This window comes from Leopardus geoffroyi, chromosome C3 (genome assembly GCF_018350155.1).
Source record: "Leopardus geoffroyi isolate Oge1 chromosome C3, O.geoffroyi_Oge1_pat1.0, whole genome shotgun sequence".
NCBI lineage: Eukaryota > Metazoa > Chordata > Mammalia > Carnivora > Felidae > Leopardus > Leopardus geoffroyi.
This window is the reverse complement of record NC_059338.1, coordinates 71272992-71299538: the sequence shown is the minus strand read 5'-3', so window position 1 is coordinate 71299538 and position 26547 is coordinate 71272992. Positions and strand designations below refer to the sequence as shown.

Genomic DNA, 26547 nt, shown 5'->3' with positions numbered 1-26547 from the left:
GTCCACATGTGGGCTTGGAAAAAAACACATTCTCGCGGTAGAAGAACTCCCGAGATCAAAGCTAATTCTCGAGTCCTAATCGACTTTTGTTACAGAACTTGACAGGTTTGTTTGGAACAGAAAACACAGAGAAATAGACTGAAGCTTTTCTGAAGTAGAAGCAAAAGGTGACGTGACCAATCAGGGATCCAAGTGCACCAGAAAGTGACCGTATTTAGGACCACGTGCAGCAGCTCTGGACACACTGAACTCTCACAAAGATGGCCCCAGGTCCTCAGACCCGTGGGGAGCGAGTCCCCCACTCCTGAGATGACGCATCGCCCACTCGGAAAACAATCCAGGGGGACTGCAGAGCTCTGTCTTTAAAAAGTTACATTAGTACAAGCAAGAAACACACAGCGACATTCTGACAATTCTTTGAAGCAAGGAAGATTTTCCTAAGCAAAACCCAAAATCCAAAGACACAAAGGAAAGATCAGAAAACTTAATTAACAAAGAACTTAGGTTTCTAAAACCTCAAAGAAATCACTCTTAAAAAGCAAAAGCGATAAAAACAATCGCGTCCCACATAACAAAAAGCTGACGCTCAAAACACGAAGAGCACAGGTCGGTCTGCGAGGACAGAAGGACGGTCCGAGTGCCCCCAGGCCTCCTTCCCGCACAAACGCCCCCAAAGCACAGAGACGGGCTCCCGAGCCTGCTGGCCAGCGTGCTGGAGGAAGGTGCAGACGTGGCGACCTGTGGAGGGACCACTAGGCACAGCCACGTGAAAGGGCTACCAGCAGAACCACGTGCCTGGACTGCAAAGCCAAGTGTGGGCACCCCCGTAACTCGGGGACACGCCAGCCCCACTCCCTCAGGGGTTTGAGCCCCTCACCACGTAGCTGTTCTTTTCTCTTCAACTAAAAGGCTTTCAAGTCAGCAAACTTGTAAACTTTTCTAAACGCACATGGGAAACGCACAAAAGGTAAAGCCTTCTCTGGGACCACCCGGTCTAGACCTCAAGTCCTAAGAGAAACCCCTCCCAGAAGCCACCACCAGGGTTCCCGTGAAGGCAAAGGGAGGTGCGGGCGCAGGGCATCCGGCCTGGCCTGGAGTGCAGAGCGTGAGCACGGCCTCCCTTCCACGCAGCAGATGATACACAGAACCAGGGATGAGCCCCCGTTGGCAGTGCAGGGACAGGGTGGCAGGGAGCCACTGTCCCCAGGATGCACTGCAGACGGCCGGTCTGAGGGGGCTGCCCCATCCCCAGGCAGGGTAGGCAGCCACTGTGGCAAAGGGTCCTCAGAGGCCTGTTTGGGGCGCAGGCACAGCCACGTCACCTTTTGCCCGGGGGCCCCGGGGACAGCAGTGGAGAAGGTGGGAGAGGGTGAGACAGGGGACCCTCCAGAGCAGAGGGGAAGCCGGGCTCAGAGGCCAGACTCGTTCAGACCGAGGGCCCCGCACATGCCCCACGTGGCTTCCGCTCTGAGGTAGGTCCTGGGAAGCAAGGTCCCCTGAGGGGTCCCCACGCGTGTCTGCAGGCAGAGTCCCGAGGGGCCCCGACTTCGCTGCGTGCGTGGCTCAAAGCCATGCTGTCGCGGCTCGTGGCCCTGCCCTGCAGATGCCGCCCACCCGAAGGCACCTGGCTTCTTCTAGGGCCCAGTCGTGCCGTCAGTTCACACGCCCTGCCCCACCCGGGACCGCGGCCCCCTCCCACGTGGACTCACAGTGGCCGAGGGCTTCCCCAGGCCTAGAGATGGAAAGACCAGCCTTCCCAGCCCACACAGGGTCACTCCTCACACGTCTAGGCTGTGCTGCAAACAGGACCCCATCCTTGTGGCAGGGCGCCGATGGGGGCGGGCACTGACCTCGGCAGGGGCGGCAGCGTCGGTGTCGAAGCCGTCACAGACGAGCACGGTGAGGGTGTCGCCCACGCCGCGCAGCAGCCGCACGGCCTCGCCATGTGTCAGGCCCAGCAAGCTCTGCTGGTTCACCTCCAGCAGCCGCAGCCCCACCCGCAGCCGGCCGTCACGCCCCGCTGCTCCCGTGGGGCTCACCTGCAGGGAGACCCGGACCTCGAGGTCTACGATGGTTCCTCTTCCCGAGGAACCCAGTGGGGCGGGGCCAGCCGAGGAGGGGCCCTCACCTTGGAAATGAAGATGCCCTCGTCTGTGGGGTCACAGGGGTTCCCCGCATGGCCCTTGGCGCCCCCTCGGATGCTGATGCCCAGCTTCTCGCCGGGAGCTTTCTGGATACAGAGTTCCCGCATGCCCGGGGGTGGCGGGTCCCTCCTCACAAGCAAGACCAGCTCCAGGCAGGGCCGAAGCAGGGCACTGACCGCCTCCTGGTGCGTGGCCTCCCGAATGTCCTGCCCGTTCACTGCCAGGATGCGGTCCCCAACCCGGAGGCCGCTGCGTGCAGCCAGGCCCCGTGGGAGCACCTGTCAGTGGGGGTAGGGGTGAGGTCCGGTGGGCTGCAGGCCTTGCTGCCCCCTGCCTGGGCCGGGCCCTCCTAGCAGAGACACACGCGGGGCCCACTCTACCTTGGAGATGAATACGCCAGGCTCCTGGATACCAAATGGGTGGCTGGAGTGATCAGAGCCCCCGACGATGCTGAGCCCCAGTGGGCCCCCGGCTCTCGGCAGGCAGATCTCCTGGGGATACCCAAGGGCGTGAGGAGCTGGTTGGAATGAGCCTGTTGGAGCAGCAAAGGGATGCTTCTCCAACCCAGAGGGTGTACGGGCCCAGGGTGGCTGCATGCAGACAGGTTGTTAGGGACGCCGGGCGGTGGCCCCGCCACGTCAGGACTGACAAAAAGACCACGTGGGGAGGTGGCCAAGAAACGAAGGCCCAGGGGCGCCTGGGTGGCGCAGTCAGTCGAGCTTTCCACTTCTGTCAGCTCACGATCTCACGGTTTTTGAGTTCGAGCACCGAGTTAGACAGCTCAGAGCCTGGAGCCTGTTTCGGATTCTATGTCTCCCTCTCTCTGCCCCTCCCCTGCTCACACTCTGTCCCTCTCAAGAATAAGCACCAAAAAAAATTTGTTTTTAAATAAAAAATAAAAAAAAGAAACGAATGCCCAGTGGCCTGGCACCAGAACGGAGAGGGCGGGGCGCTCCTCCCACCGGGTGTGAACCCTCTGGACGTGGAGGGGAGCAAGGGACAGGCAGGGAGAGGGCCACGGTCTCACCTCCACTGGGTATGGCCCCTCCAAGGTGGCAGCCGGTAGGCTGGGGGCCAGCCGCAGCGGCCCAGACTCCCCAGGGGTGGCAGCGGCCACGGCGGTGCTGGCCACACTGGGAGGTGTGGGGGGGGGTGGCGGAGGGCTGGGGGGAAGGGGCCCTCCGGCCCCACGCTCCAGCAGCAGGGCGATGGTGGGGGAAGCGGCGGTCAGCAGAGAGACGGCGTGGTCGTGCCTGGCTTCGGTCATGTCCACCCCATTGATCTGCAAGAGCGAGGCCCGTCAGGGAGCCCTGGAAGGCGGGTGGAGCAGATGTGGCGGTCAGCTGGCCCCACGACGCCCACTCACCGAGAGGACTCGGTCGCCGACCTGCAGAGTACCCGCCCGGTGGGCAGCGCCCCCCTCTGCGATGCGGGAAATGAAGATGCCCTGCAGGGGAAAGGAGAGCTGAGTGGCACGCGCACGACCCCGGCCCCGAACCCAGGCCCCGCCTCACCCCATCCCCGGCCCCCGCCTCACCCCATCCCCGGCCCTCGCCTCACTCCATCGCCCACTTCACCCCATCCCCGGCCCCCACCTCACCCCATCCTCGGTCCCCGCCTCACCCCATCCCCGGCCCCCGCCTCACCCCATCGCCCACCTCACCCCATCCCCGGTCCCCGCCTCACCCCATCCCCGGCCCCCGCCTCACCCCATCGCCCGCCTCACCCCATCCCCGGTCCCCGCCTCACCCCATCCCCGGTCCCCACCTCACCCCATCCCCGGTCCCCACCTCACCCCATCCCCGGCCCCCGCCTCACCCCATCGCCCACCTCACCCCATCCCCGGCCCCCGCCTCACCCCATCCCCGGCCCCTGCCTCACCCCATCGCCCGCCTCACCCCATCCCCGGCCGCCACCTCACCCCATCCCCGGCCCCCGCCTCACTCCATCGCCCACCTCACCCCATCCCCGGCCCCCGCCTCACCCCATCCCCGGCCCCTGCCTCACCCCATCGCCCGCCTCACCCCATCCCCGGCCGCCACCTCACCCCATCCCCGGCCCCCGCCTCACTCCATCGCCCACCTCACCCCATCCCCGGCCCCCGCCTCACCCCATCCCCGGCCCCTGCCTCACCCCATCGCCCGCCTCACCCCATCCCCGGCCGCCACCTCACCCCATCCCCGGCCCCCGCCTCACTCCATCGCCCACCTCACCCCATCCCCGGCCCCCGCCTCACTCCATCGCCCGCCTCACTCCATCCCTGGCCCCCGCCTCACCCCCTCACCCGCCTCACCCCATCCCCGGCCCGGTAAGGCGTGGAGCCTTTCCCGCCGGCGATGCTGAAGCCCAGCCCCTTCTCGCTGCGCACAAGGCAGGCCACGTGGCGCTGGCGGAGGGGCCCGACGGGGTCCGGCTGGAGCAGGGGCAGGCGCAGGGCAGCTCCCCGCCATTCCCGAGGGCTGTAGTCGTCCTCCGGCCGCAGGGGCGTGACGGTGACCGCGTTCTCCGGTTCCACCATGCGCTCCCGCCACAGCCGCATCTGCACGGTGCTGCCGGCCCCCCGCAGCGCCTCCACGGCCTGGTGGTGCTCGGCACCGTGCAAGGCCACGCCGTTCACCTGCGGGGCGGGACACCGGTCAGGCCAGGACCACGGCCGCGGGGAGACCCTGCGCACGCTCCCTCCACAGACGGGAGACGGAAAAAGAGCCAGCCCCGCGACTCGCACAAACCCGGGGTGAGGCTGCGGGTCGGCTGATGGACACGAGGGTGTCCTTCCTACTGGCCCGCGCCCGTCCCTCAGCCCAGCGGCCCGACTGAAGACGCCTGGGGTCGCCGGGTGTCTGATGCCATCCCTCCTCCCTGACCCCAGCCTGGTCGGGCTCCCTCTCCTCCGCTCTCCCTGCCGTACTGGCCACGGCACACACTCCTCCACAGAGCTGCAGCGTGGTCTCAGCCCTGCCTGGGCGAACACCAGCCTGGCCCATAGCCTCCGTTCCCGGCCCCTTCTGGGCCCTGCAGAAAGGGCACGTTGCCCTCAGACCTTGCCCCGGTGTGTCCCCCAAGAGCTCCCGGATGCCCCTGCCCAGGCTCGGGAGCAGGAAACCAAGCCAGCGACCCAGCCTGCCAGAGGTGTGACCACCTCCCCGACCAGCCTCCACCCCCAGCACGGCCAGTGCCCTGCACCACCCGGATTCCCTCCCTGACAGCAAGGGCTGTGTGCAGCCTGGGGGAGGGGGGGGGAGGGGGGGAGGGGGGGGAGGGGGGGAGGGGGGGAGGGGGGGCCCTGACCCACCTCGAGGAGCTTGTCACCCACCCGGACTCCCGCCCGGGCTGCAGGGCCCTCCTCTGACACTCGAGAGATGAATATACCCTGGAGAAGAAGCAGAGGCTGAGCGGAGAGACAGGACGGAGGCCGCGGAGGGGGTCCCATGCTGTCCCGTCCTGTCGGGGGAGCAGCTGGGCAATGCCTGGAAACCCTGCACCAGGCTCGCAAAGATGCCCGAGGGCGCAGGGCAGTCATGGGTGCTGGGCTCGCCGCCGGAAGTCCTGTGAGTCAGGGAGCTAGAAGGCCCAGGTCAATCTCTTGAGACGGTTTTCAATCCCAGACCCAACAGGGGTGACCCACGGAGGGAAAGCGGGATGCTGAGGAGAGCGTGGGCACCCGGCACTGCCCGGCTCTGTCCCCAGTCAGCCATCAGGGCCGGGCACCCGGGGCCAGGGGTCCCTGAGGGTGAGCAGGCACCAGAAGAAAGCACGCCGTGAGGTTGGAGAGTGCGGTGGAACAGCTTTCAAAACCACGAAAAACCTCGCAGAAAAAAGGCGGGGATGCAGGGAGAGGGGGCCTCGTGGGCCCTAGGTCCTCACCTCGTCATCCCCTTTGTAGGGCGTAGAACCCCTGCCACCAGCGATGCTGATACCCAGTCCCCCCGTCTGCCGCACGATGGTGAGCGTGAGCTGGAAACAGAACAGGCTGGCTGTCCGAGGGCCGCCTGGGGGCCTGCACGGCGACGGGCACTGACAGAGCAGAGCACAGCCTGGACCGTGCCCAAGGCCCTGCCCCCACCCGTAGATACTGCCTCAAAGCTCCAGGGTCCCCACAGCTGGGAAGGCAGGGGACGCCCCAGCACCCCTGCTGACACCGGCTGCCTGCCCCAGGCCCGCACCCATCTCTGTCCGTCTGGGTCAGAGAGCCGGCTGGCCCCGGCACCGGGGAGGTGGGCAGGATCTGCCCAGGCGTGTGGGGGCAGGGGGGCGGGGGAGGGGGGCAAGAGGCGTGAGAGCTCACAGCCCAGGAAGCAAGGCCAGCAGCCCGGGACACAGAGCACAGAGCAGAGCACAGAGCAGGTACAGACCTCTTCCTCCTCAATGCGTGCGGGCTCTATCAGCAGGTTATTGGCCTGGTCAAACGACACCCCCTGTTAGGACGGGACCAGCGAAGGCATGCAGGTGAGCCCCGACCCTGCCCTGCCACCGCCTTACCCGGCGCCGCAGAGAACAGAAAAGAGAGGAAAGACCACACCAAGCTCCCGCAGCCCGAGCACCGGCCCGTCTCCCGGGGCACGCGGTCCCCTCCGCTCCAGACGCAGGGCTACCACTGCCACCGCCAAAACAACAAATGGGGCGGGATCAGCGGGTCGGGGGCCCCCAGGGCAGGCTGAGCCCGTGTCTGGCTGTCCCAGAGTACGGCCACCTACGCCCCTCAGCTGCCACGGCATCGCACCCGCTCTCCACACACAACCTCGACGTCAGATGCACAGAAGTGCTGTGGCGCTGACGTGTTCCCAGGGAGCAGGCAGGACCTTGTGCGGGCCCACGAGAGCCCCCTGAGGGCCAGGGAGAGGACTGGGGCGTGGGTCCACAGTGGGGCCGGCAGGGCCTCGGGACCCAAGTCCGAACCCAGCCCAGGAAGATCTCGCGGTCAGCAGCCCTTGGGGAGGAGCCAAGAGCTGCCGTGAGTGCCCCGAGATACCAGTGTGGATGGAGGCCCGCTGAGGAGCAGTGTAGACCCTGCAGGGGCCAGCAGAGCCTGGGTCGACAGGGTATGTGAGCTGAGACCCACCTTGATGGAGGGTGCGGAGACCAGGGCCGCCTCCTCCGCCGCCTCCTTCTCAGCCTCCTCTTCGTCCGGAGGAGCCTCCTCCTCCGCCTCCTCTTCCTCCTCTTCCTTCTCACCTTCCTCTTCGTCCCGAGGAGCCCAGGCTGTGTGGAGGCCGCTGTGCCAGCCCCCAGGCCCTGCCGGGCCCTCCCTGTCCGGCTGTGCTCCCTGCAGCAGAGCCACAACGGCCTCGGGCTGGGGAAGCTTGGAAATCTTGAAGTGCTTCTTATAGTGAGGCGTGTCCTTGCGGATAAGGCGTTGTCTCCCACCGGGCAGGGGCCAGGGCGCCTCCGGCTGCCCCTCCTCACTCTCGCCGTCTTCCCTTGGGGGCAGCAGCAGCGTGTCCTCTGCGAAGCGCACTGTGGGCTGCGTGAAGCCGGGCGTGAGAACGGCGGCGTGGTCTGCACGGCCCCCTGCCCGGACGCGGCTCCCGGACGCTGGGCAGCACGCCGCTGCAGCCCTCCGCGGGGCAGAGGCCCGGCCTCACCTCCTCGTAAGTCTCCTCCGCAGGCTCCTCTGGGGTGCCCGGGCCGGCTTCCTGCTGGCTCGGCCCCTGCGTCTCGGTCAGCGGCCCCTCGGGGTCACCCTGGGAGGCCGTGCTAGCAGACGGCTGTGAGTCCTTGCTCAGGCCAGACTCGGTGCTCAGCCTCTTCTCCTGCGGCAGGGTCAGGCAGCTGGTCGGCCTGGGCGTTCTGCTGCCCCGACTGCAGAGCCCCCGGTGGGCTCACCCCCTGCCGGGTAGACGGAGCCGTCCCAGCCCCCAGGGAAGCCACGCCTCCATCAAGATGAACAGACGGTGTGCAAAGCCACAGATCCGTGGCGCAGCCCCTCGGGGGTCTTCCCACAAGACACAAGATAGGGACCAGGCAGGTTCCAGAAGACCACCAGACCAACAACTGCCAGGCGCCCAGACGTGAGCACGGTTCCGTACACGAGCCACGGCAGCTTCACAGAGCGGGTGGCCCAGCTCCACATCCCTCCAGGCTTCAGATACCCTGCTGCACCCGAAGCGTCCCCAAGCTTTCCCCGACCCCAACGCCAGGAACCTCCAAACGAGCACCACCGGGCCCACCTGACTCAGGTCCCCGCGTGCCATGCCAAAGCCGGTCGTGCCCCTTCCGGCTGTGTGAGGACCCGAGGCAGGTCTGACCCGCTTGCCTCACTCTCCGCCCCTACACCGCCTCTGGTTCCTACCCGGCGCGTCTACACCACAGGTCCCCCTGTACTCGCGCCAGCGGCCCTTGTGTGACAGGGCCCTGCTCCACTGGAGAGTGTGGCGGACTTGGCCCTGGACCCCTGCCCCTTGGGCTCATCTCCTCCCAGCCCCCGCGCCCACCCCTAGGCACCCAAAGCCCTACACCCATGATGAACAAGACACCCGGGGCCAGGGTCCCTTCTGTGCCAGGCAGGTTCCCATAAGCACCTCCTCCAAAGGCGAGGGTGGCCCAGACTCGGGCCTGCAGGCCAAGGCTTCGCCCCGACGTTCCTCGACACCCCTCTTCATCACCTTCAGCTCGCTGGGGTGAGGCGTGGCCCGACGTTGCAGGCCCTGCAGTGTGCAGGGGGGTGAGGGGGGGGGCGGGGAGGATGCGCCCCCTCCCCCCCGGGGCGCCCCCACCATACCCGCTTCTCAGCAGCAGCTTCCTCGGCATCGTCGCCACAAGCAGGGACCTCCAGAAACTGGATGACGCTGACGCGACCGAGCGGGGCGTCGCTCCAGCTCTCCAAAGGGCTCCGCTGCCCCGGCTCCTCTGAAGGACGCGGTCGTCAAGGGGATGCCCGGCCCTGCCCCTCAGACACAGCCACCCCGTGGCCCTGTGGCCGGTCACCTACCGAGGCTGGGTGGGGGCTGCTGCGGCAGCAGGTAGCAGGTGAGAACCTTTTCGCCGGTCTGGGCGTCGTCCTCCGTCTGGAACCGGAGCATAGGCTGTGCCTGGTTCTCAGCCAGCCATAGGGCCTTGAGGTTGAGGTGGGTGAGCGCAAACGGCAGACTCCGCAGCCTGGGGGCCGGGGGGGGCGGGTGGCACGGGAGGTTCAGCGGGGGCCGGCAGGCTCGGCTGGCTCAGCAGGGGCCGGGCAGGGCGAGCACTCACCGGTTTCCAGCCACGTCCAGCACGTGCAGCTCAGCCGTGTGGGCGAGCTCGGGCGGCAGGGCGGCCAGACGGTTGTCCCTCAAGGAAAGGACACTGAGAGCCACACAGCCTCCGATCTCGGGCGGCAGCACCTCCAGACGGTTGCGGTCCGCGTTGAGATTGGTCAGCTTGGTCAGCTTCCCCAGAGAGCGGGGCAGAGCCTGGTCGGGGCCGAGGGAGAGTCACAGGTTGGTGGGAAACCGCCCCGGTCCGGAAGGAGAAGAGGACCTTTCTGCGGGGTTCGGTCTGGCACCGCTCCCTGTCCCCCGCAGGGAACCGCTTCCAGCCATAGCCTCCCATCCAAGCAGACACCCGGGGCCTGCCACACGGTGCTCCTCTCTCCCTGCCTCAGTGTCCCCGGTCCCACCGGGCCGGAGCCTACCGTCAGCAGGTTCTCCGTGAGGATCAGTTCTGAGAGGTTCTCGCAGTCACCGATGGCCTCCGTCACCTCGCACAGACGGTTCTGGTCCACCTTCAGGATGGACAGCTGTTTCAGCTGACCTGGTATCGGGGAGACACGATGACACCGCTGTGTGGGGCAAGGGCCCGGCTGCCCGTGCGGGGCCCGGCTCAGAGCCCTGCCCTGCTGCAGACCCAGCCCCCATCACCCAACCCACCTGCCCTTGCAGCCCTTTGAGCTCCCTGCCCCGGAGCTGAACTGCCAGGCTCCCTCACCCACTCACCGGGCCCATCCCCACCCCAGTTTAATTCCCCTTCCCGGGGGCGTCTCTCGGAGTCCAGGTAAGTAGAGTCAGAGCCCTCCCCGAAAGGGCCCTCCTCCAGGCTGGGGTTCCCCGCCAGTCACGCCCCCCCCAGTGCCCCGGCCGGTGCTGACCGATGCCATCAGGGAGCCGCTGCAGCAGGTTCTGGGAGAGCAGCAAGTCCGTGAGCAGCAGCAGCCCGCCGAGCTCAGAGGGCAGCTCCTCCAGCCGGTTCTCCGACACGTCCAGGCACACCAGGCGCCGCAGGTTCCCGAGCTCCTGGAGGTGGGCACAGGGGGTCAGGGAGCAGCTGAGCACGGGCCAGGGGGTGCCGCACCCTCACTCACCGGGGGCAGTGTGGACAACTGGTTCCGGTCCAGCCACAGCTCTCGAAGATTGGGCAGAGCCCCCAGGGTATCGGGCTGCGAAAACAGATGGGGACAGGACGACAGGGTCAGAGCGAGAACCTGAGGTCCCTGGCCCTGCCTCGCCCGAGACAGCCCCGCCCTCTCCGCACCAGCACTTCCAGCTCATTGCCTCCCAGATCCAGCTGTTCCAGCTTGACCAGGAAGGACAGGGACCTGCGGAACAAACAGCAGGTGTCGCCTCAACTGCGTGGCCTAAAGCCCCGAGGGCCTCGGCCCAGGCAGGCACCGGATGAGGACCCGAGCCCACTCACGCAGGCAAAGACTTGAGCAGGTTCTCCCGGAGCTCCAGGGTCACCAGGTTGGCGAGGCTGAAAGAGAGATCAAGGTGGGGAGTGACGGAAACAGAGAGATGGTGGGGACAAGTGGAGAGGCAGGGCTGAGCCGAGTTCCCCTGCCCTGGAGGGCACTCACTTGCCCACGTCCCCGGGCAGCGCCTGCAGGGACACGTCATTCAGGGCCAGGTGAGCCAGGCTGCGCAGCTGAGTGAAGCCTTCCGGGAGCCTGCGCCAGAGGAAGGGGACCTCAGGTGTCCAGAACAGAGCTGCGTAACCTCCCGCACCCGCTACTGCCCCCCACCCCTGCCATGGCCATCACCCACCTAGACAAAGGGTTCCCGCTGAAGTCTGCAATCTCCAGGGCCTTGCAGAACTTGATGCTCTCGGGGATCTCCGGAATGTCTGTAGTAGGAGAGGGATCGCCATGGAGAGACACCCATGGTCTCTAAGGACTCCGAGTCCTCCTTGCCTCCCCTAGGCTCCACCCCAGACCTGCCCTGGGCCCCGCACCGTTCCGGGACACGTCCAGCTCCACCAGCTGCATAAAGTTGGCCACCTCGGGCGGCAACCGCTGGATCTCGTTGTCACTCAGGCCCAGCTTCCGCAAGTTCAGCAGACGAAAGAAGGGCTGTGGGCGGGGAGTGGGGTCAGGGGTGCCTGGACTCTAGCAGAGGGCCCCTCCAAGAGCAGACACGAATTCACAGCTCACAGATCCCATGGGCCCCTGCCTGCTGCAGGCCCCACAGAAACCCAGGGTCCTGCCACATCACCCCAGTCCGCAGCAGGAAAAGGAGAGAAAAACGCACACTCCCGTCTCTCTAAGCTTCTAAGTTCCTTTTGGTACCTGGTCCCTTCTCGTCAACTCAGACACGTTCCCTGCCGCTGTCTTTCCAAAGCGTTCTAAATCTTGGCTGGTGAGTACTCTCACGTCTAACTGGGTGATTCTCCATTCCTCACCCTGTGTGCTGCCTTAAGGACTCCACATGCAACCTGAAAGCCCTCTTCCCCCCGTCCAGTGGCGAGTCCTCCAGGGCCCCTGCTGGCTCTGCTGCTGCACCCAACCGACCCGGCCCAGATCTGCGGCAAGGACTGGGCAGTCACGAAGAAAAGTGACAAAATCAGCAAAGTACCCAAGTACAGTGGTTTCGTGTACAGGGGGGCCGAAGACTCCTGGAGGTGGTGAGGGACAGAGCCCTCCCATCCAAGCCCAGAACAGGGTCACCACACCCTTTGTGGCACACAGCCCCAAGCACTGGGGCGCTTAGCAGCCGGTCTCCAAAAAGGAAATCCTTTTATGACCTGCTTCCTTTAGTAACCTCTTCTCCAGAGCAGCCTTAGAAGGAAAGCAAGCTGACCGGGACGCACAACTGCAAGGAGAGGTAGACAGGCGGCAGACCTATCAGGGACAAGGACCTTGAGGACAGCTCCCCTACCCCGCCTCAGCCCCCAGGAGGAGAGCAGTCGGAGAACGCCGGGCTCCTCGCCTCCCCAGCAGTGTGAAAAAGTAGTCTTCACCTGCCAGACCAGGTTCGCCTACCCACCTCGACGGGCTCCATCCCATCCACCGCCCCCGTGCTTGCGCTCCGTTCGCTCCTAGACTGTGGCTATCCCTGTCACCCCCAGGCAGGCACCCGAGGAGCACTGCCACCTGGCGCCAGCACCCGAGGTGGGTGAGGAGGGTGGGGTTGGCCAGTAAGAACCAGCAGGGCCAGCTGGAGGCTGCGGTGCCCCGCCCGGGGCCAGCGCCTGCTGACCAGCCCTGGGCGAGCGGGAGCCGCCGCGGGGCCGATCCCGCCGACCGGTGCCGACCGGTGCCCACCGGTGCCCAGGGCCGGGCCGGGCGGCAGGTAGGTGCGGGCGGCCGCTCACCTTGGGCAGCTCGCGCAGCTGGTTGGCGTCGAGGAGCAGCTCCTCCAGGCTGCGGCTGTAGCGGTAGATCTCCTCGGGTACGGCCTGCAACGAGCAGTGCCGCTTGTCCACCGACTCCACGTGCCGGTTGCAGCGCCACAGCGGGATGCACTTGAGCATGGTGCGGGCTGGCGGGCGCGCGGCGCGGGCTCAGGCGCGGGCTCGGGCGGCGGGCTCGGCCGGGGGGCGGGGCCCGGTCCGCATGAGCGCCGGGCCGGCCGGCCGGGCGGGGGAGGGGCGGGGCGGCGGCGGCGGCGGCGGCGGCGGCGGCGGCGGCGCTGGGCCCGGGCCGCGCTCGGAACGCTCGGCCCGAGGCGGCCCGAGAGGGGAGGGGGTGGGGGGGGGCGCGCGGCCCGGCCGGCGCTCAGACTCTCAGGAGACGGCGGCGGCGGCCCCGCATCCCGCCCAGCCCGCTCGCCCGCCGCTGTGCCGCAGCCGGAACGGCCGCCGCTGCCCGCCGGACTGCCCCGCCGACAACCGCCGGCCGCCGCGCAGCCCGCCGGGAAGCCGAGGCCCGCCCTCGCCGCCCATCGCCGCCGGGAACTGCAACCCCCACAAGGCCCCGCGGTGTCGGCGCCTCCGAGAACCCGTAGCGGTCCCGCGCACAGCCTGTCGGGAAGCTCAGCTCCGGTGCCCGGGCGCGAAGCACGATGGGACTTGAAGTCCGCACAAGGACCGAGCTCCGCGACGCTGGCCAAAGGCTTCCGGAGGTTCCGCCCGGGCCCTTCCCTGGGATGGCCCTTCCCGCGACCACTTGCTCAGCCAGCCGCCCCTCCCACCGGGACCTGGGCTCTCTCGGGGCAAGGCGACCAGCGGAGCCGGCGCTCCACTTCCGGGCCGACTTCGTCCCGGGGCGTGAGGTGCTCCATGCCAGCCTTCCGGCACTAAACCTGCACAGGCGATGCCAGGACCGCGGAGCAGGAGAGCCCCACTCTGTACGGGGGCTGCTCAGGGCAGGATGTCACCAAGCAGGCCTTGATGAGCACTGCAAATGCCTTCCTCCCCTGTTTTCCAGCAGGCCTGAATTCAAGGCCCCCTCTGCCCATCCCTTCCCCCAGGCTGACTTCGGGAGACAATAAGCACAGGACCACTGTTACACAGGGACTGTCGGGGCCAACAGCATCTGCACCTTTATCCCCACGCTGGGTGGCTAGGCCTGAGACACCAACAAATCACTCTATAAAACCCAGAGGAAACAAGGAGCAAGTGCAAGTCCAGGGAAAAGGGCCAAGGTCACGCAGAAAGGTCACTGTTATCAAAACGCTCCTGGTCATACACTTCAGCCACCACCTTGCGGCCAGCAAACCAGCGCCCATTGAGGGCCTGGATGGCCTTGTGAGTCTCGGAGGCTATGGAAAACTCCACAAAAATCTTGACGATGATCTCTGCGTCCTCCTCCTCGCCCTGCTTCTCCTGGTATATGATGACACGGTTCACAGCACCAAACTTGCCACACTCCTCGGTCACCTCCCCCTCCAGGTCATCGTCGATGTCCTTGGGGTCCACCATGTTACGCAGAACCATCACCGTGGACTGTGCAGGGGAGGGGACAGCTGAGAGCTATGGCTGGCTGGGTCACCCTGCCCCACCCACCCCAGTGGCCCCAGATACCCACCTCCTGCTTTCGGAGCAGCTTCTGCATCACCATGTGGCGGGCGCTACTACCGGAGATGCTCATGTGCTCCTGCTCGCTGAGCATCTCTGGCCGCTCCGACTCAGGAAAGAGCTCCTCCTCCTCCTTCTCCTTCTTGGGCTCCAGGAGACCCAGCGTTGGGGGGCTGGCCAGGATGGGGTTCACCACTCCCACAGAGGGGATGGTGACCGGAATGGGAGGCCGGGCTGGGGTCACACCTGCAGCAAATCCACCAGGTCCACTGGTCACTCCCCCGTCTCTGCCCTTCCCAGGAAGGAGTGTAGCACCACCTACCCAGGTCTGAACCATGGCCTGTCCTGGCCACAGAGGGCTATGCGCAGAGGGGCAGGAGAAGAGGGGAGGCCCTGACCCACCCAGGCTCACCTGTGATGACTCCTGGCGCCTGGGCAGCCATGACAGCCTGGGGCAAAGCCCCCAGAGGCTGGGCCAGAGTCAGTGCAGGGGACACCAGTCCAGGAGTGGCCAGGGTACCCAGCACCGCTGCTCCAGCCACGGCTTCCTGCAACTCAGAAAGCCACCACACTCAGTCCCCGATCTGGCTACCTCCACTCAAGACCACCCAAAGAGCCAATCCCCAAAGGATGAGGGAGAGAGGAGCTGTCACCCACAAATGAACCACACAACTGCACCAGCCCTCACCTGAGCTGTGATCTTGGCTGTGGCTGCAGCTGCGGCCACGGCAGCAGCAGGTGGGAGGCCTCCGGGTGTGGCAGGTGTAAGCAGGGGCATGGGGGGTGTGACAGCCTTGCCCACCCGCAAGTACTGGCCACCCAGATCAAACAGGTTCATGGAAGACACGGCATCCTGGGATGACTGGGCCTTCTCATACTCTGCAGGGCAGAGGCAGCAGTGAGGGTTAGCCCCAGTGCCAGGTGGGCCCCACCCTCACCTCAGTCTCCTCAAACTCACCAATGAACCCATAACCCTTGTGCTTGCCAGTTGTGGGGTCCCGGGCCAGCGTGCAAGATTTGATCTTGCCAAAGGCCTCAAATACGCTCTTGATGTCATCGTCGGAAAGATCCTGGTGCACAGAAGCCACGTAGATGCGGTTGAAAGCTCGCGCCTCCTCAGCCAGCTGGTCTATGATAGGCTGGGCCTGCCCTATATTGCTGGGTCTGCCCACCTGGGAGAGAGGCAGGGGACAAAGAGTCCCCAGTCAGCCCAGGCCTGGCCACTTCGGGCTGCTCTGCGTCTCCCAGGGGACTGAAACTAGAGCACACCAGACGTCCCGGCCCCGAGGCCCACCTCCTTGGCCCCTACCTTGATGTTCCTGCCTCCTAGCATCACTGAGTTCATCTGCTCCAAGGCGAGCTGCGCAGCTTCTGGGACCTCGTACTCCACAAAGGCAAAGCCCTGGACACGTGAATGTTGTCTGTCGTTAGGCCAACAGGGCCCAGGGTGGGGGGTGGGGCGGGGTGGGGAGGGGCAGACTAAATCTCACCTTGTGCTTCATGGTGACGGAGTCCCAGGACATGTCAATGCTCTTGATGGGTCCGAAGGGAGCAAAAGCCTGGCGAATGGTGTCCTCCCCAAGCTCATAGTAGATGGAACCCACGTAGACCCGACACATGATGGCCAGCGCCCGCTGCCGCTGAGCTGCCATCTGGAGCAGGACACAAGGGGAGAGAGAGCCACTGGCTTGTGAGGGGGTTGCAAGAGGCTGGGCAGCCCACTCCCCTCCTGGCCCACCTACCCAGTTCCGCTGTGGGGAGGGCTCCCCACACGGCAACAAGGTGCAGGCTCAGCTCCTGCAGTCAGGGGAGCAGGGGTCAACAGGACCCTACCCCCCAGGAAGGAAGGCCAGGCCCAAAGGCAGGACACGGACGCACCCCGGCCCATCCAGGTCCTGGGCAGACTGGCAGCAAAGCTGACAAGCGGCTGGGAGGCAGGGCTGCACGCCCTCCCACCCTGCCCACCTTCCAGTCTGGGGGCCAGGTACCCCAAGCTGGGCTAGAAGATCCTCCCAGGGTCCTGGTCAAGTGCTCTAGCAGAAGAGGGAAGGGGAAGCCATCCAAGCTTCAGGGACCCACTGGTGTGGAGGCAAGAGAGGGGGCAGAAGACAGGGCAGCTACTGCCCAGAAGAGAGCCCAGGGGAGGAGGTCAGGAGCCCAGATGGGGGCTCCCTGCAGAGACAAAGGGCAGCTGCTCATGCAGGGCCAACTCAGGTGGGGGCTTAGCATTTGGCAAGCCCCCCAGTGTGTTGAACACCTGACAAAAAAGGGCTGGCTGGAGCTCACCCCTGCAGCCCCAAGGCCCCGCCCCCAGGAATGTCAGAAGGTGGCAGAGCTGCCAAAAAGAGAAGCCCCAGGGCTCCTTGGAGCAGGGAGGGAACAGGCCCAGCGGGCCCAGGACTCTGCTTGGGCAGACGCTGCCTCTGCGCCGGGGCAAGCTTGGGCCCAGGGACCTCCCCATGCCCCTCAGGGACGGGGTTCCCACCCCCGCCACCTCACACGTGACGTGCCAGGCAGGGGGGTTCCCAGAGCCATATGCAGTGGGCGGCCAGGAGGAGCTGGGCCCCAGGGAAGACATCAGAGGCCCAGGGCAGGCAAAGAAGATGGGATCCTGGCTCTAGTCCCTCCATAAACACGGGCTCCCCTTACCCTCAAAAGGCTCCCCATAACCAGAGGCTAGTTTCCCTCTTTAGACACCAACCGGCCTCTTATGTAGACCAGACCTCCCCCTCCCTCAAAGAGGAGCCTAAAAATCAGATCCGTGTGTTCCCCCAACTAGGAATTTCCCCCCAAATGGGACTGCCCTCCTCAAACTGGGCTCCTGACAAGTCGGCCTCAGGCCCCTACAGAGACCAAGGACCAGCAAAGGTGGAACTACGTCCCCTCTCGCACCAGACACCCCACACATACACCATCTACCCCTCAGGTCAAAACCCCCCAAGATAACAGCACGTCTCCTCTCCAGGGTGGGCTTCCCAACAGCAGGTGGGCCAAGAGCCCTCCTCCCTGACGTCTCCCCATAGACAGACACTCCTCAGTGAGGACGTCGGGTCTGTCTGGCCCTCAGACAGGGCCACATCTCCCCTGTGAGAGCAGCACACCCAGGGATGACCCCCAGGGGATGGAGCAGTGTCTCTTTCCCAGACTCCTCCGCCCACGGCAGCCAAGGCCACAGCCACCGCCTCTGCCTCCTCCCTGGCCCACTCTGGGCTCAGCCCCTGCCTGCTCCCTGGCTGCATGGCCTCTACCCCTTGCTGACAGCCAGGCCCAGAGGACCAAATTCTTGCCCTTCCCTCTCCTGCTTGCTTGGGACCCCCCAGCCCCCCGCCCCATCCATCCGTCCTCCCTCCAGGGTCTGATGGGGCCGGAAGTTAGGACTCGTCTCTCCTCGGGGGCCTGACCCCAACCCAGGAGCCCGGGCAGCCTGGAGACCGGCAGAGCTGAAGGCCCAGGCGCTGCGCCTCGTGCGTGCAGGCGACATGGGTGAAGGTGGGCCTGGCGTGGGCAGCTGCCCTCCTGGCCTGCTGCCCTCCGCAGTTACCTGGCCGGTTAGTTTTAAGGCGGGACCTCAGAGCAGATGGAGGCCTCCCCAGGGGCGGTCCCGGGTGGGTGCCCGCCCACACCACTGGCCCCGCCACGCCTGGCGCTCTGCTGCGCTCGTCCCGAGCTGGCGGGCAGGGCCGGCTAGGGGAGCAAGGTCCCCAGCACGCGGGCTGCACTGCCCCCCTCTAGCCCTGACTAAGGACATGAGCCCCGGAAGAAGTGAGCATTTCTATTGACCGATTGCAAAGGTGAGAGAGGATCTCCAAAGCCCATTGTCACTGCTGCCATCTGAAAGACAGTAAAGACAGAGTTCAGTCTGTTGGAGCCGAGCAGTCTCCCGCTCTTGTCACACCTCACGCAGACAGCGGCAAGGCCCGGAGTCCCCGCCCTGCCAGGGAGGCCCGCCTGCCTTCCCAAACTGCCGGCCAACTGGCCAGCCGCCGGCACCTGCCCAGGGGGGGCCTCAGAGCCCCAGGTGCCCCGCCCCGCAGCCTGGCCGGCGGGGCAGAAGGAAGGGAGGGGGGGGGGGAGGGGGAGGAGGAGAAGGAGGAGAAGGAAGAGGAGGAGGGTGCGGACGGAACAAGGTGAAGAGCCAGGGCATCTCCTGGCAGTGTGAATATATGAGGGCCGGGCAGGGGGGCAAGGGGCTCGAGGCCCAGGCACCAGTCAGCCTCTCCCTGGCCTCTTCCCCACAGCCACTGTGGCTTCCAGTCACAGGGCCAGAACAGGGCCCTGTTGGAAGTGCTCCCAGCCTGTCCTGTCCGTCCCAGACCCCAGTCCGGGTGGTCTGGGCTCACTGCAGGGGTCGAGGCCTGACACCTCTGATCCGAGGCCATGGGGGGTGGGGAGGAACGCCCCTACATGCTGCACCCTCAACTGGGCGCAGAGGCGACCTGAAGCAACGCTTTCAAGTCCAAGAGGAGGAGCCAACTCAGGGTGCGGGGCAGGGCTACAGAGAAGGGCGGGAAGGGGCCACGGGCACTCAGCAGATGGGTAAGGCTGGGCCACTCGTGCCTCACGGAGAAGCCTGGGCGTCCCAAGAACGAGTCCTTGAGAAAAAGAACCGCGACACCTCGCGGGGACGGCCACAGGCACAGGAGGAGGAAGAGAAGGAAGAGGAGGTGGGTGGCGGGGAGGGGCGGGCGGAGGCTCCCGGCCCGGGCGGGCGGGGCCGGCCTCAGGCGGAGCCGGCACCGAGGCCGGAGGGCGGGGCCCGGGCGGCTCACCTGCAGGTTGGTGAGCTGCTGTTGCTGGTGCGCGATGGTCTGCTTCACCAGCACGCTCTTGATGCTCTGCTCCATGGCGTACTTCTTGGCCTGCGGGAGAAGGCAGTGAGGAGCACTGGGGGGCCCGGCCTGCGGGAGATGCGCTTTCCTCCGCCATCTGCTCCCCGCCCCCGCTGTGCCCTGGTTCCCCAGCAGGTACACTCTCACCTTCTGGAGGGCCTCTTGCTGCTCGGGCGTCAGAGGAGGCAGTCCCAGCTTCGCGGTTGTGTTCTGCCCGTTCTCCATCTTGATGGAGTCCGTCCCCTGGTAGTGGGGAGCGGGAAATCATTAAGAATAAGCTCAAGGCCACCCCACGTGGCCCCAGGAACCCCACCCCACCTGCCTCCCCCTACACCTGCACGTGGCCTCGGGCCCAGTCCGTTCCCAGGGACAGACAGCTCCTAGTCACAGGCTGTCTCTGGCCTGGCCTAGATATGCGTCTGCCCCTCCGCCATCCCTGTGCCTGTCCCTAGTCAGACCTCTCCCAAGACTCCTGAGCAGGACACACGCTGAGGAAGGCAGGTACGTCGGGGCCCGTGGACAACTCTGAACAGTTTTGGAGCCCAGGCCACAATGGCCTCCTCACGAGATACCGAGACAGGCAGCGAGTAGTAAGAGGGGCCCATCCCTTGGAGCAAGCCTGACCCCAGAACCTCAGGCCCACACGGTGCAAGAAAGCTGGCCTTAGCCATCCCTTATAAGGAAGAGGGGCCATGGTTCTCCGGATGTGCTGGGACTCCTCATTCCCAGACTGCCTGTCACCCACCTCTGCCCTCCACACCGCCCCACAGATCCAGCCATGGTCACAGACTCAGCTTTCCTGATTGGGTGGAGTACCAGGGACTACTCAAGGAGCAAGTGTGAGAAAGGGCCTCCCTCCCAGCATACCTTCAGGCAGCGCCCCATCCCCTATCCCTGCACCCTGTTGAAAACCTGGACTTGTTCTCCCAGGCCACCACAGCCCCAAGGAGGACTCCAGTCCCCTGGGAAGAGAAGCCAGGAGCAGACCAGCCACAGAAGAAAAGTGGACCTGCCAGCACCCTAGCCAGGTGAGCATGGGGACCAGGAGACATTTTGGGGAGGTGTGGGGCGGGGGGAGCAGGCACAGCCTGCTGCAGACCAGAGCGAATGCAGCTAGGATTAAGGTTACATTCTTTCTGCCAAAATACATTTCTAAGCTGTGTGCAGGCAAAAGAATAGAGTTCTGTGAGCAAGAAAAAAACCACAGCCATCAGACCAAAGAGTATGTGTCTCAGGAGTCAGACCACACCTGCCTGCCCAGGAGCTCAGAGGGCCTGAGGCTACCCCAGCAACCGCAAGGATGGACCACCACCAGCCCCCTCCAGAGGGGATGCTCTGCAGCTCCCAGCACAGCCTTGGGAGGGACAGCAGAGGAGACAGACAGACCCCCAGCATAGGCATGATGAGCAAGGACATCAGAGGAGGCAGGAAGGGGCCAGCTGACCCAAACCCCAGGAATCCCCATCCTGACCAGCCCAAGAATTAGGTTTCCAGCACAGGATCAAAGGGCAGAAGGGGCCTGGAGGTCCCTACTCTGGCGACCCAGTCTGGCCCAGAGGCTTGTCCTCTCCACCCTCCCGGCTGGCCCCAAGCCAGGTTCTCCTTAGTGAGACAAAGGCAAGAGTGCCAGGGGCTGTGACTCTAGAGCAGGCTGTCACCATGGTAACCAATGCCAACCCCCTTTCAGCCCCTTAGAAACTTTTCAATCTCCTCTTTGTCTTGGTAAACAAAAGGCCCTTCTCTCATCAATCAGGGCAGGGGAGGGCTGGCTAGATGGACACCCTGGCCCCTCTGCCCATCTGCTTCAGCCCCCATAACTTCCCAGGATCCAAGCTGCATATCACGGCCAAACGTCCCCTGAGTGTGTGGGGGCCCGCAGGAGGGTCCCACTCCAGCAGGTCCCCAGGCCACTTTGTTGAGCCCCCACTGGAACCCGCTGGGGGCAGGCGCTGCCATGGAGAAGCACAAAGAACCCTACTGCCCAGGGACAAGGACTGGCTCCACCTCCTATAGGACAAGCTCCCAAGGACTAAGAAACTGGAGCAGGACGAGATCTGCCCAGACCCACTCTGTCTGCAGTCTGGCCCGAGTCCCATGCAGACCCCGTGCTCTGACTTACACATGTTCTGCTTCGCTGTTTTATCTAAATTCGAGGTCTGAAGTGAAAATCTCTGTTTCTGGCTCTTAACACCCATCACACTCTGAAACGGCACATCTGCCCTCTTCTAGGACACCCGTGGCGAAGGGCTTGCACTCGCTCTGGGTCAGCCCCCAGCTAACCATCATCACTATCTGCCCGACGTCTGAAGACACGAGGCTGTGACCCACCACAAAAGCAGGGCAGATGCTAAGGGGAGAGCCAGGCCTGAGGCCGGGTGGTGAGGGGACAAGACAGGCGCCTGCACCCAGAAGGTAGAGAAGAGTCCCTAGAGCTCCTCCCACCCCACCCCCACCTCTCTAGGCCCAGGGACACGCAGGCAGGCAGGCGGGCGGGCGGGCGGGCAGGCAGGCGGGCAGGCGGGCAGGCCTGAGGGCAAGGACGGTTAAGGTCAGTACCTGTGGAGGTTTCCATTTGTCTCCCGCTGCCACCACTGCCGCCGCCGCCGCTGCCGCCGCCGCCGCCGGCTCGGACCCCCCTCCTTGCTGGCCATTGACCTGCTGCAGGCAGGAAAGAGATGTTGTAACGGACAGTTATAAGACCCACCCACCCCGGCCCTCTCTCCCCTTCCCTAGCTAAAGGCCAAGTGTCCATGGACGAGAAAGAGAGGCAGCAGAGGCACAGGACAAGATCAGCTCTGGCTTGGCCCCTGAGCATCCGACAGCGTCCCACTCCACCCCACACTGCCCATTCCTCCAGGACACCTGCAGCTGATCAGGGTCCTGGCAAAAGGGGCTGGCCTGTCAGAGTCTAGGGCAGCCCGGAGTTGGCAATGAGTCACCAGGAAAGGACAGGACAGAGAATAAGAGCTCCTGCCCCATGTCGAGGAAAGGCATCCTTCCCTAGGTCTAAAACTGCCCTCTGGCCACACAGCTGAGGTCTTAAAGATCAGTTCCTTTCCTGCTGGCAGGCTGGGCCAGGCCACAAGGGATGAAAGGGGGCACAGCTGGCCATCCCCCACATCCCCCCCTGAGGGCAGACAGCGGAACCTCTCTAGCTGCCTGCACACACGTCTGGGCCGGCCCCATGGCTCAGCATCAGTCCCAGTGCCTTCCACAGGCTCTGGCCAAGCCCACACCCCAAACCCTTCCTGAAGACACCTCTGAGGAGGGCTGTTCTCCGAATAACAGGCTCTGGTACGTGGTCTGCACACACAAGCCTCCCTCCCCCAGCAGTCAAACTGTCCGGGGCTGTCTAACTGCAGGGAGGGCAGCTGAGAGCTTGGCCATACTCCACACCCAGAGGGGCATGGAGCCACTGCCATGCAGAGACAGCCCAAAGGAGAGAACAGCTCTCAACTCAGCTCAGCAGGAGCAAAGACAGGCCACGGGCAGGAGGCAGCAACGATGGGGGCTGGGGGACTTGGTGGAAGGGCCCGGAGACCTACTCCACCTTCTCAGGCCGCACAGCGGGAACTGAGAGCAGAACACACTTTCCCCACTCCCAGCTCACAAGACCCACAGACATCTAGGAACACAGGGGACAACCACGCTTACCCTGGGAGCCCTGTGCACAAAGCCAGAGGCTGGGCTGACTTGGTCAGAGCTCGTCTCAGGCCCTCTAGCCCCAAAGAAGACGGCAACACAAGCCTGTCTGTGCTGGACACACGGCCAGTGGGCACAGGAGCTGTGGCTAACCCAGCCCTGCGCCTTGCCCAGAGCTGCACCACTCAGTTGCTGAGCTCAGCACCACTGCTACTTAGAAACGATGCCCCACAGAGAGCCAAAGGATGGGGGACCCTTGTGGCATGGCCCCACTGACTGGGCGTATGGCAGCTGGGGTCAGGATCCATGTCTGGCTTGCCTCAAGCACCCTGGCACCCCCAGGAGCACATCTGGAGCCGAGGCTGCCCTCTCGAGGCTCACAGCAAGAGTTGACTTCAGGTCTGCGAAAGCAATCCAGCACCTAGGCCTGTGAACAGAGCCAACCCGAGGGCACATTTATCAACGACTTCTTGCTCTCCCAAACTAATATAATAGCCAACATAGGAAACAGGCCGTTGCTGAAGGTAGTACACGACTCAGAAGAGACTTCTCAGGAACAGTCAGGCCGGCAGGGGAGACCACAAGGAACATGCCACCACCTCCTCGGACACCAAGGCACTAGTTCCACAGAGCCCACGGTTCTGCTAAGAAAGCTTGGAGAAAACTGCTGTTTATGATCACAGATGGCCACATGCTGTCACCCTCTGGCAATGAAAACAGGAGGCTTTGCAGTCGCAAAGCTCCCTGTCATCAGGCAGCAGTGCCTCAAAGGGTGAGAAGTCCCCTCTGGAAGGCAGTGCAGCCCTGTGATTCTGGGCCCCAAACTCCAGCACTGCCACTGCTCACCGGCCTAGGCTCAAGACGAGTACTTCCATCAGAAATGCCAGAGAAGTTAAAGCAATTACTTAACGTGTCCAAGACTCGGCCTCTTCAGGCCTGTGTCCCGGGACTGGCAAGCAGGTTCAGTGAGTCACCCCGTGTAAAGTACTCAAGGCTCTCCCGGCACAGAGCAAGCAGCTCTAGGTCTTAGCCATTATCAGCACTGGTACAACACCCAGCGTCAAATCCCCAGAGCAGAGCCACTGCAGGACGCCCTCCGTCTGTTCAGTCCTCTTTACACGGTGCCACGTGGTCTACCAGACGGCTGGGCTCTGTGCTGGACACTTTGCAGCAAAAACAAGGCAAGTGGCACCTACATAAGAAGACTGCTGTGGTTCATGAGCACAAGAAAAAAACCACCAAGCGAGCGCAGGATGCGAAGAAAGGCACCGAGGGTGCTCCGCTGCGGCAGCCAGGGAAGGCCGACAAGGTAGGCGCGGACCATCTTCAGAAGGAGAAGAAAGCTCCGGTGCCTACAGGGAAGGGAGAGGGTCTGGCGCCCCTGCCACATAGATGGAAACCAAGAGGAATGGCTCCAAGTAGGAGTGAGCCCAGTGGTCACAGGTAGGGAAGAATGGAGTGATAAGTCACAGACACACGATGCCACCAGAAGACCACGCCCCTAACGAGAAGGGGCTGTGGCCTGTTTCTGCAGCCAACAGGTGGAAGGCACGGAAGGGACAAGCAGCACTTCCGCATCTTCCTGCGTCCTTCCCTAGTGATCGCTGTCAGCCAAATTCAGTGCCACTCTATCCCCACGTCCCACAAGAGCTGAAGCCACATCTCAGGACAGCACCTGTGTTGCTCAGCCTGCACGGACCACGGGACAGAACAGGCTCTCACTATGCCCGACCAAGACAGTCAGAACACAGGCTGTCTAGAGAGCCATCCACTGGAAAGGTTAGAAGAGGAACATGTCAGACCACAGCCTGGACCTCACTCCCGGAATCTGACGTAAGCCTGAGACTGTACGGTTTTCGGACACCCACCAACGTATGTACGTGTCAACCTCTTAAGAGAATTCGAATGAGCAACAAACGCCCCTACGGAAAACCTCGGTTTGCGGGACTCAGACTCACTGCCCGTGGCCACCTCTACTGTGAGGTCACCTCTGTCTGGCACCACGCCACAGCACAACTGAGCCCAACTCATCCCTCAGTGTCCGTGAGTGCAGGGCGCTGCCAGCTCCAGCCTCCGGCACCCACCGAGGCCAGCGCTCGGTGTCCATGCTGCCGCTGCAGGAGGCTTGAGGGAAACCAGGCACCCACTCTTCACTGGCTTCTCCTCCTCCACATTCCACACTTTCCCAGGAGTCTGGGTCCTCGTCTCCAAGCCTCCCTCTCCTTTGCTGTCCAATTCTAACCACTGTCCGGGACAGTCGCCAAGTCCTCTATCTCCGTCTCTTTTCTAACTTCCTCTCAGGCAGGTCGTTTGCTCCTGTGGTTTCAACAAGGAGCGGGACACGGTAGAAAGAGGACAGTCAAGTTAGCAAGGTCGGAGAATCACACGCTGGGCTCCCCTCACAAGCTGGGGCCTCCCCCCACCCCCCAGCCTGTTCCTGTCCCAGTGACTCCCAGTGACATAGGTCCAGCCTCCCTCATGGGTGTCGGCCCCCAGTAGAGGGCCTGGCCAAGATCTAGTTCTAACCTAAGTACACTCCCTGACCTCAGGTGTCTTCCCCATCAGTCCAGCCTCCAGCCACCTGCAACAGGTGCCTTCTCTGACAGACCTCACCATGTCACCGTGGGTATGGATTAGGGGCAGGGTGTAAGGTAAATAAAGCAACGGAATGATGTTGTGCAAGGTCCAGGAGAACAGTCATTTACACCGAATAGGAAGAAAAAAGGGTCAAGGGAGACTTCACCATTTAGTGTGGTGTATATAAGCGTTCTCCATCAATGCTAATCGCTCCAGGTGACTGAAAGGTAGGTGAGCACTGAGCAGGGGAGGGAGAGGCTCCTTCCGCTGGATGTCTACACCACCCTGAGCACAAGTCCCTCGAGCTCACAGTATACATGGGCCCCGTGGGTGGCAACTGGTCCTCAGGGTCCACCAGACCCCAGAACAGGGCCGGGACTACGTCTAGTTGCCCACTGTGCCCCCAAGTGCTCGGACAGAGCCTGGGGCAAAGAAACTGCTCAAGAAACGGGATGCGAGAGCACATTCTCTCCTTCCTGGATAAGGAAGCGGGGATGGAGTCCCTGTTAGTCGGTAACCACTTCCCGCGGAGCATCAGCGGAGAGCAGCAGAGTCGCAGCTGTGGATGCAAGGAGCCAAGGCCACCACCCTTCCCACCGGGCCAAGATGCCTTCCTACAGGCCCTGCACGCCTGGCGGCCCGTTCCCACGGACAGGAGGAGACGCCATCACGGCCAGGAGCCCCGCAGTCAAGCCCCGGCCACAGGCGCACCCGTCGGCAGAAGGGTACGACGGCCGCCCGGCTCCGCCCTGAGGCTGCGACTCGGCGGCGCGACCCGAGGCCGCTCGCGCAGGCCCGGCTGGCCGCCCCCCGACCGGGCCGCGCTGGGCGCGCCTCACGGCCCCCAGACTCCGACCGCCGGAAGCTGTAGCCCGCGAGCCGGAAGCTGCGGCCGCGGGCCCGGCCCCGCCTCGGGCCTGCCCCCGCCTCCGCCTCGCACAACCAAGAGCCGCGGGGGCCCGGGAGCTGCCGCTGCGTCCCCAAGAGGCCTTCGGCGCCCTGGCCCGGCCGACGACCCACTCCCGCCGACCGAGCGGCGGCCTGCGCTCACAGGCGGCTCACTTACGAGAGCTATGGTCGCCGTCGCCATCTTGCGTCCGTCGCGGCCGCCGCGCGCGCCACACGCTCCTGCTCCCTCCGCGGTCTCGCGCGATCTGGGTGCCAGCGGATGCGCCCGGAGAAGGAGGGAAGTCTCGCGACAAAAGGCCCCT

General features: G+C 64.4%; 2 protein-coding genes and 1 long non-coding RNA gene across 22 annotated transcripts in view; 1 reads left to right on the top strand and 2 right to left on the bottom strand.

The window, feature by feature from the left end:
* Positions 1 to 12904, bottom strand: part of SCRIB (scribble planar cell polarity protein) — a 21654-nt gene extending 8750 nt beyond the window's left edge. The window contains exons 1-24 of one of the 5 annotated variants that reach the window (XR_006706774.1): positions 12645 to 12904; positions 11286 to 11403; positions 11099 to 11177; positions 10912 to 11001; positions 10752 to 10808; positions 10590 to 10653; positions 10420 to 10494; positions 10207 to 10351; positions 9754 to 9872; positions 9333 to 9532; positions 9073 to 9239; positions 8863 to 8990; positions 8663 to 8788; positions 7727 to 7894; positions 7204 to 7605; positions 6497 to 6541; positions 6009 to 6098; positions 5437 to 5514; positions 4438 to 4761; positions 3511 to 3591; positions 3172 to 3426; positions 2525 to 2635; positions 2129 to 2422; positions 1851 to 2039 (exon numbers count right to left, since the gene is read on the bottom strand). Coding sequence is in view for 1 of the 5 variants with exons in the window: in XM_045455494.1 (XP_045311450.1) it covers positions 1851 to 2039; positions 2129 to 2422; positions 2525 to 2635; positions 3172 to 3426; positions 3511 to 3591; positions 4438 to 4761; positions 5437 to 5514; positions 6009 to 6098; positions 6497 to 6559; positions 7204 to 7605; positions 7727 to 7894; positions 8663 to 8788; positions 8863 to 8990; positions 9073 to 9239; positions 9333 to 9532; positions 9754 to 9872; positions 10207 to 10351; positions 10420 to 10494; positions 10590 to 10653; positions 10752 to 10808; positions 10912 to 11001; positions 11099 to 11177; positions 11286 to 11403; positions 12645 to 12803 (3582 nt within the window). In the remaining 4 variants the exon portion in view is untranslated. Of the gene's footprint in view, positions 1 to 1850; positions 2040 to 2128; positions 2423 to 2524; positions 2636 to 3171; positions 3427 to 3510; positions 3592 to 4437; positions 4762 to 5436; positions 5515 to 6008; positions 6099 to 6496; positions 6560 to 7203; positions 7606 to 7726; positions 7895 to 8662; positions 8789 to 8862; positions 8991 to 9072; positions 9240 to 9332; positions 9533 to 9753; positions 9873 to 10206; positions 10352 to 10419; positions 10495 to 10589; positions 10654 to 10751; positions 10809 to 10911; positions 11002 to 11098; positions 11178 to 11285; positions 11404 to 12644 lie in introns of all 5 variants that reach the window. The other 4 variants (XR_006706773.1, XM_045455494.1, XR_006706776.1 and 1 more) reach the window with 4 other exon arrangements.
* On the top strand, positions 12151 to 21285 carry LOC123586438. Of its 3 annotated transcripts, none has more exons than XR_006706789.1 (3): positions 12151 to 12302; positions 20048 to 20145; positions 20943 to 21285. It is a non-coding gene; the product is annotated as an uncharacterized LOC123586438 (long non-coding RNA). The 3 variants fall into 3 exon arrangements; XR_006706788.1 differs by lacking the exon at positions 12151 to 12302 and adding an exon at positions 18835 to 18952; XR_006706790.1 differs by lacking the exon at positions 12151 to 12302 and adding an exon at positions 19352 to 19618.
* PUF60 (poly(U) binding splicing factor 60) lies at positions 13791 to 26547 on the bottom strand. Of its 14 annotated transcripts, none has more exons than XM_045455529.1 (12): positions 26403 to 26547; positions 21674 to 21775; positions 19265 to 19360; positions 19058 to 19147; positions 18069 to 18119; positions 15779 to 15940; positions 15598 to 15690; positions 15247 to 15460; positions 14977 to 15167; positions 14701 to 14836; positions 14299 to 14534; positions 13791 to 14216 (listed from the first exon to the last, which is right to left on the bottom strand). In XM_045455529.1, exons 1-12 carry the CDS (start codon positions 26424 to 26426, stop codon positions 13917 to 13919), a joined length of 1695 nt encoding a protein of 564 aa, XP_045311485.1. In that variant the 5' UTR covers positions 26427 to 26547; the 3' UTR covers positions 13791 to 13916. The 14 variants fall into 14 exon arrangements, with proteins under 14 accessions (XP_045311485.1, XP_045311486.1, XP_045311494.1 ...); XM_045455530.1 differs by having other exon boundaries at positions 21674 to 21772; positions 26403 to 26517; XM_045455538.1 differs by lacking the exon at positions 26403 to 26547 and adding an exon at positions 26048 to 26206.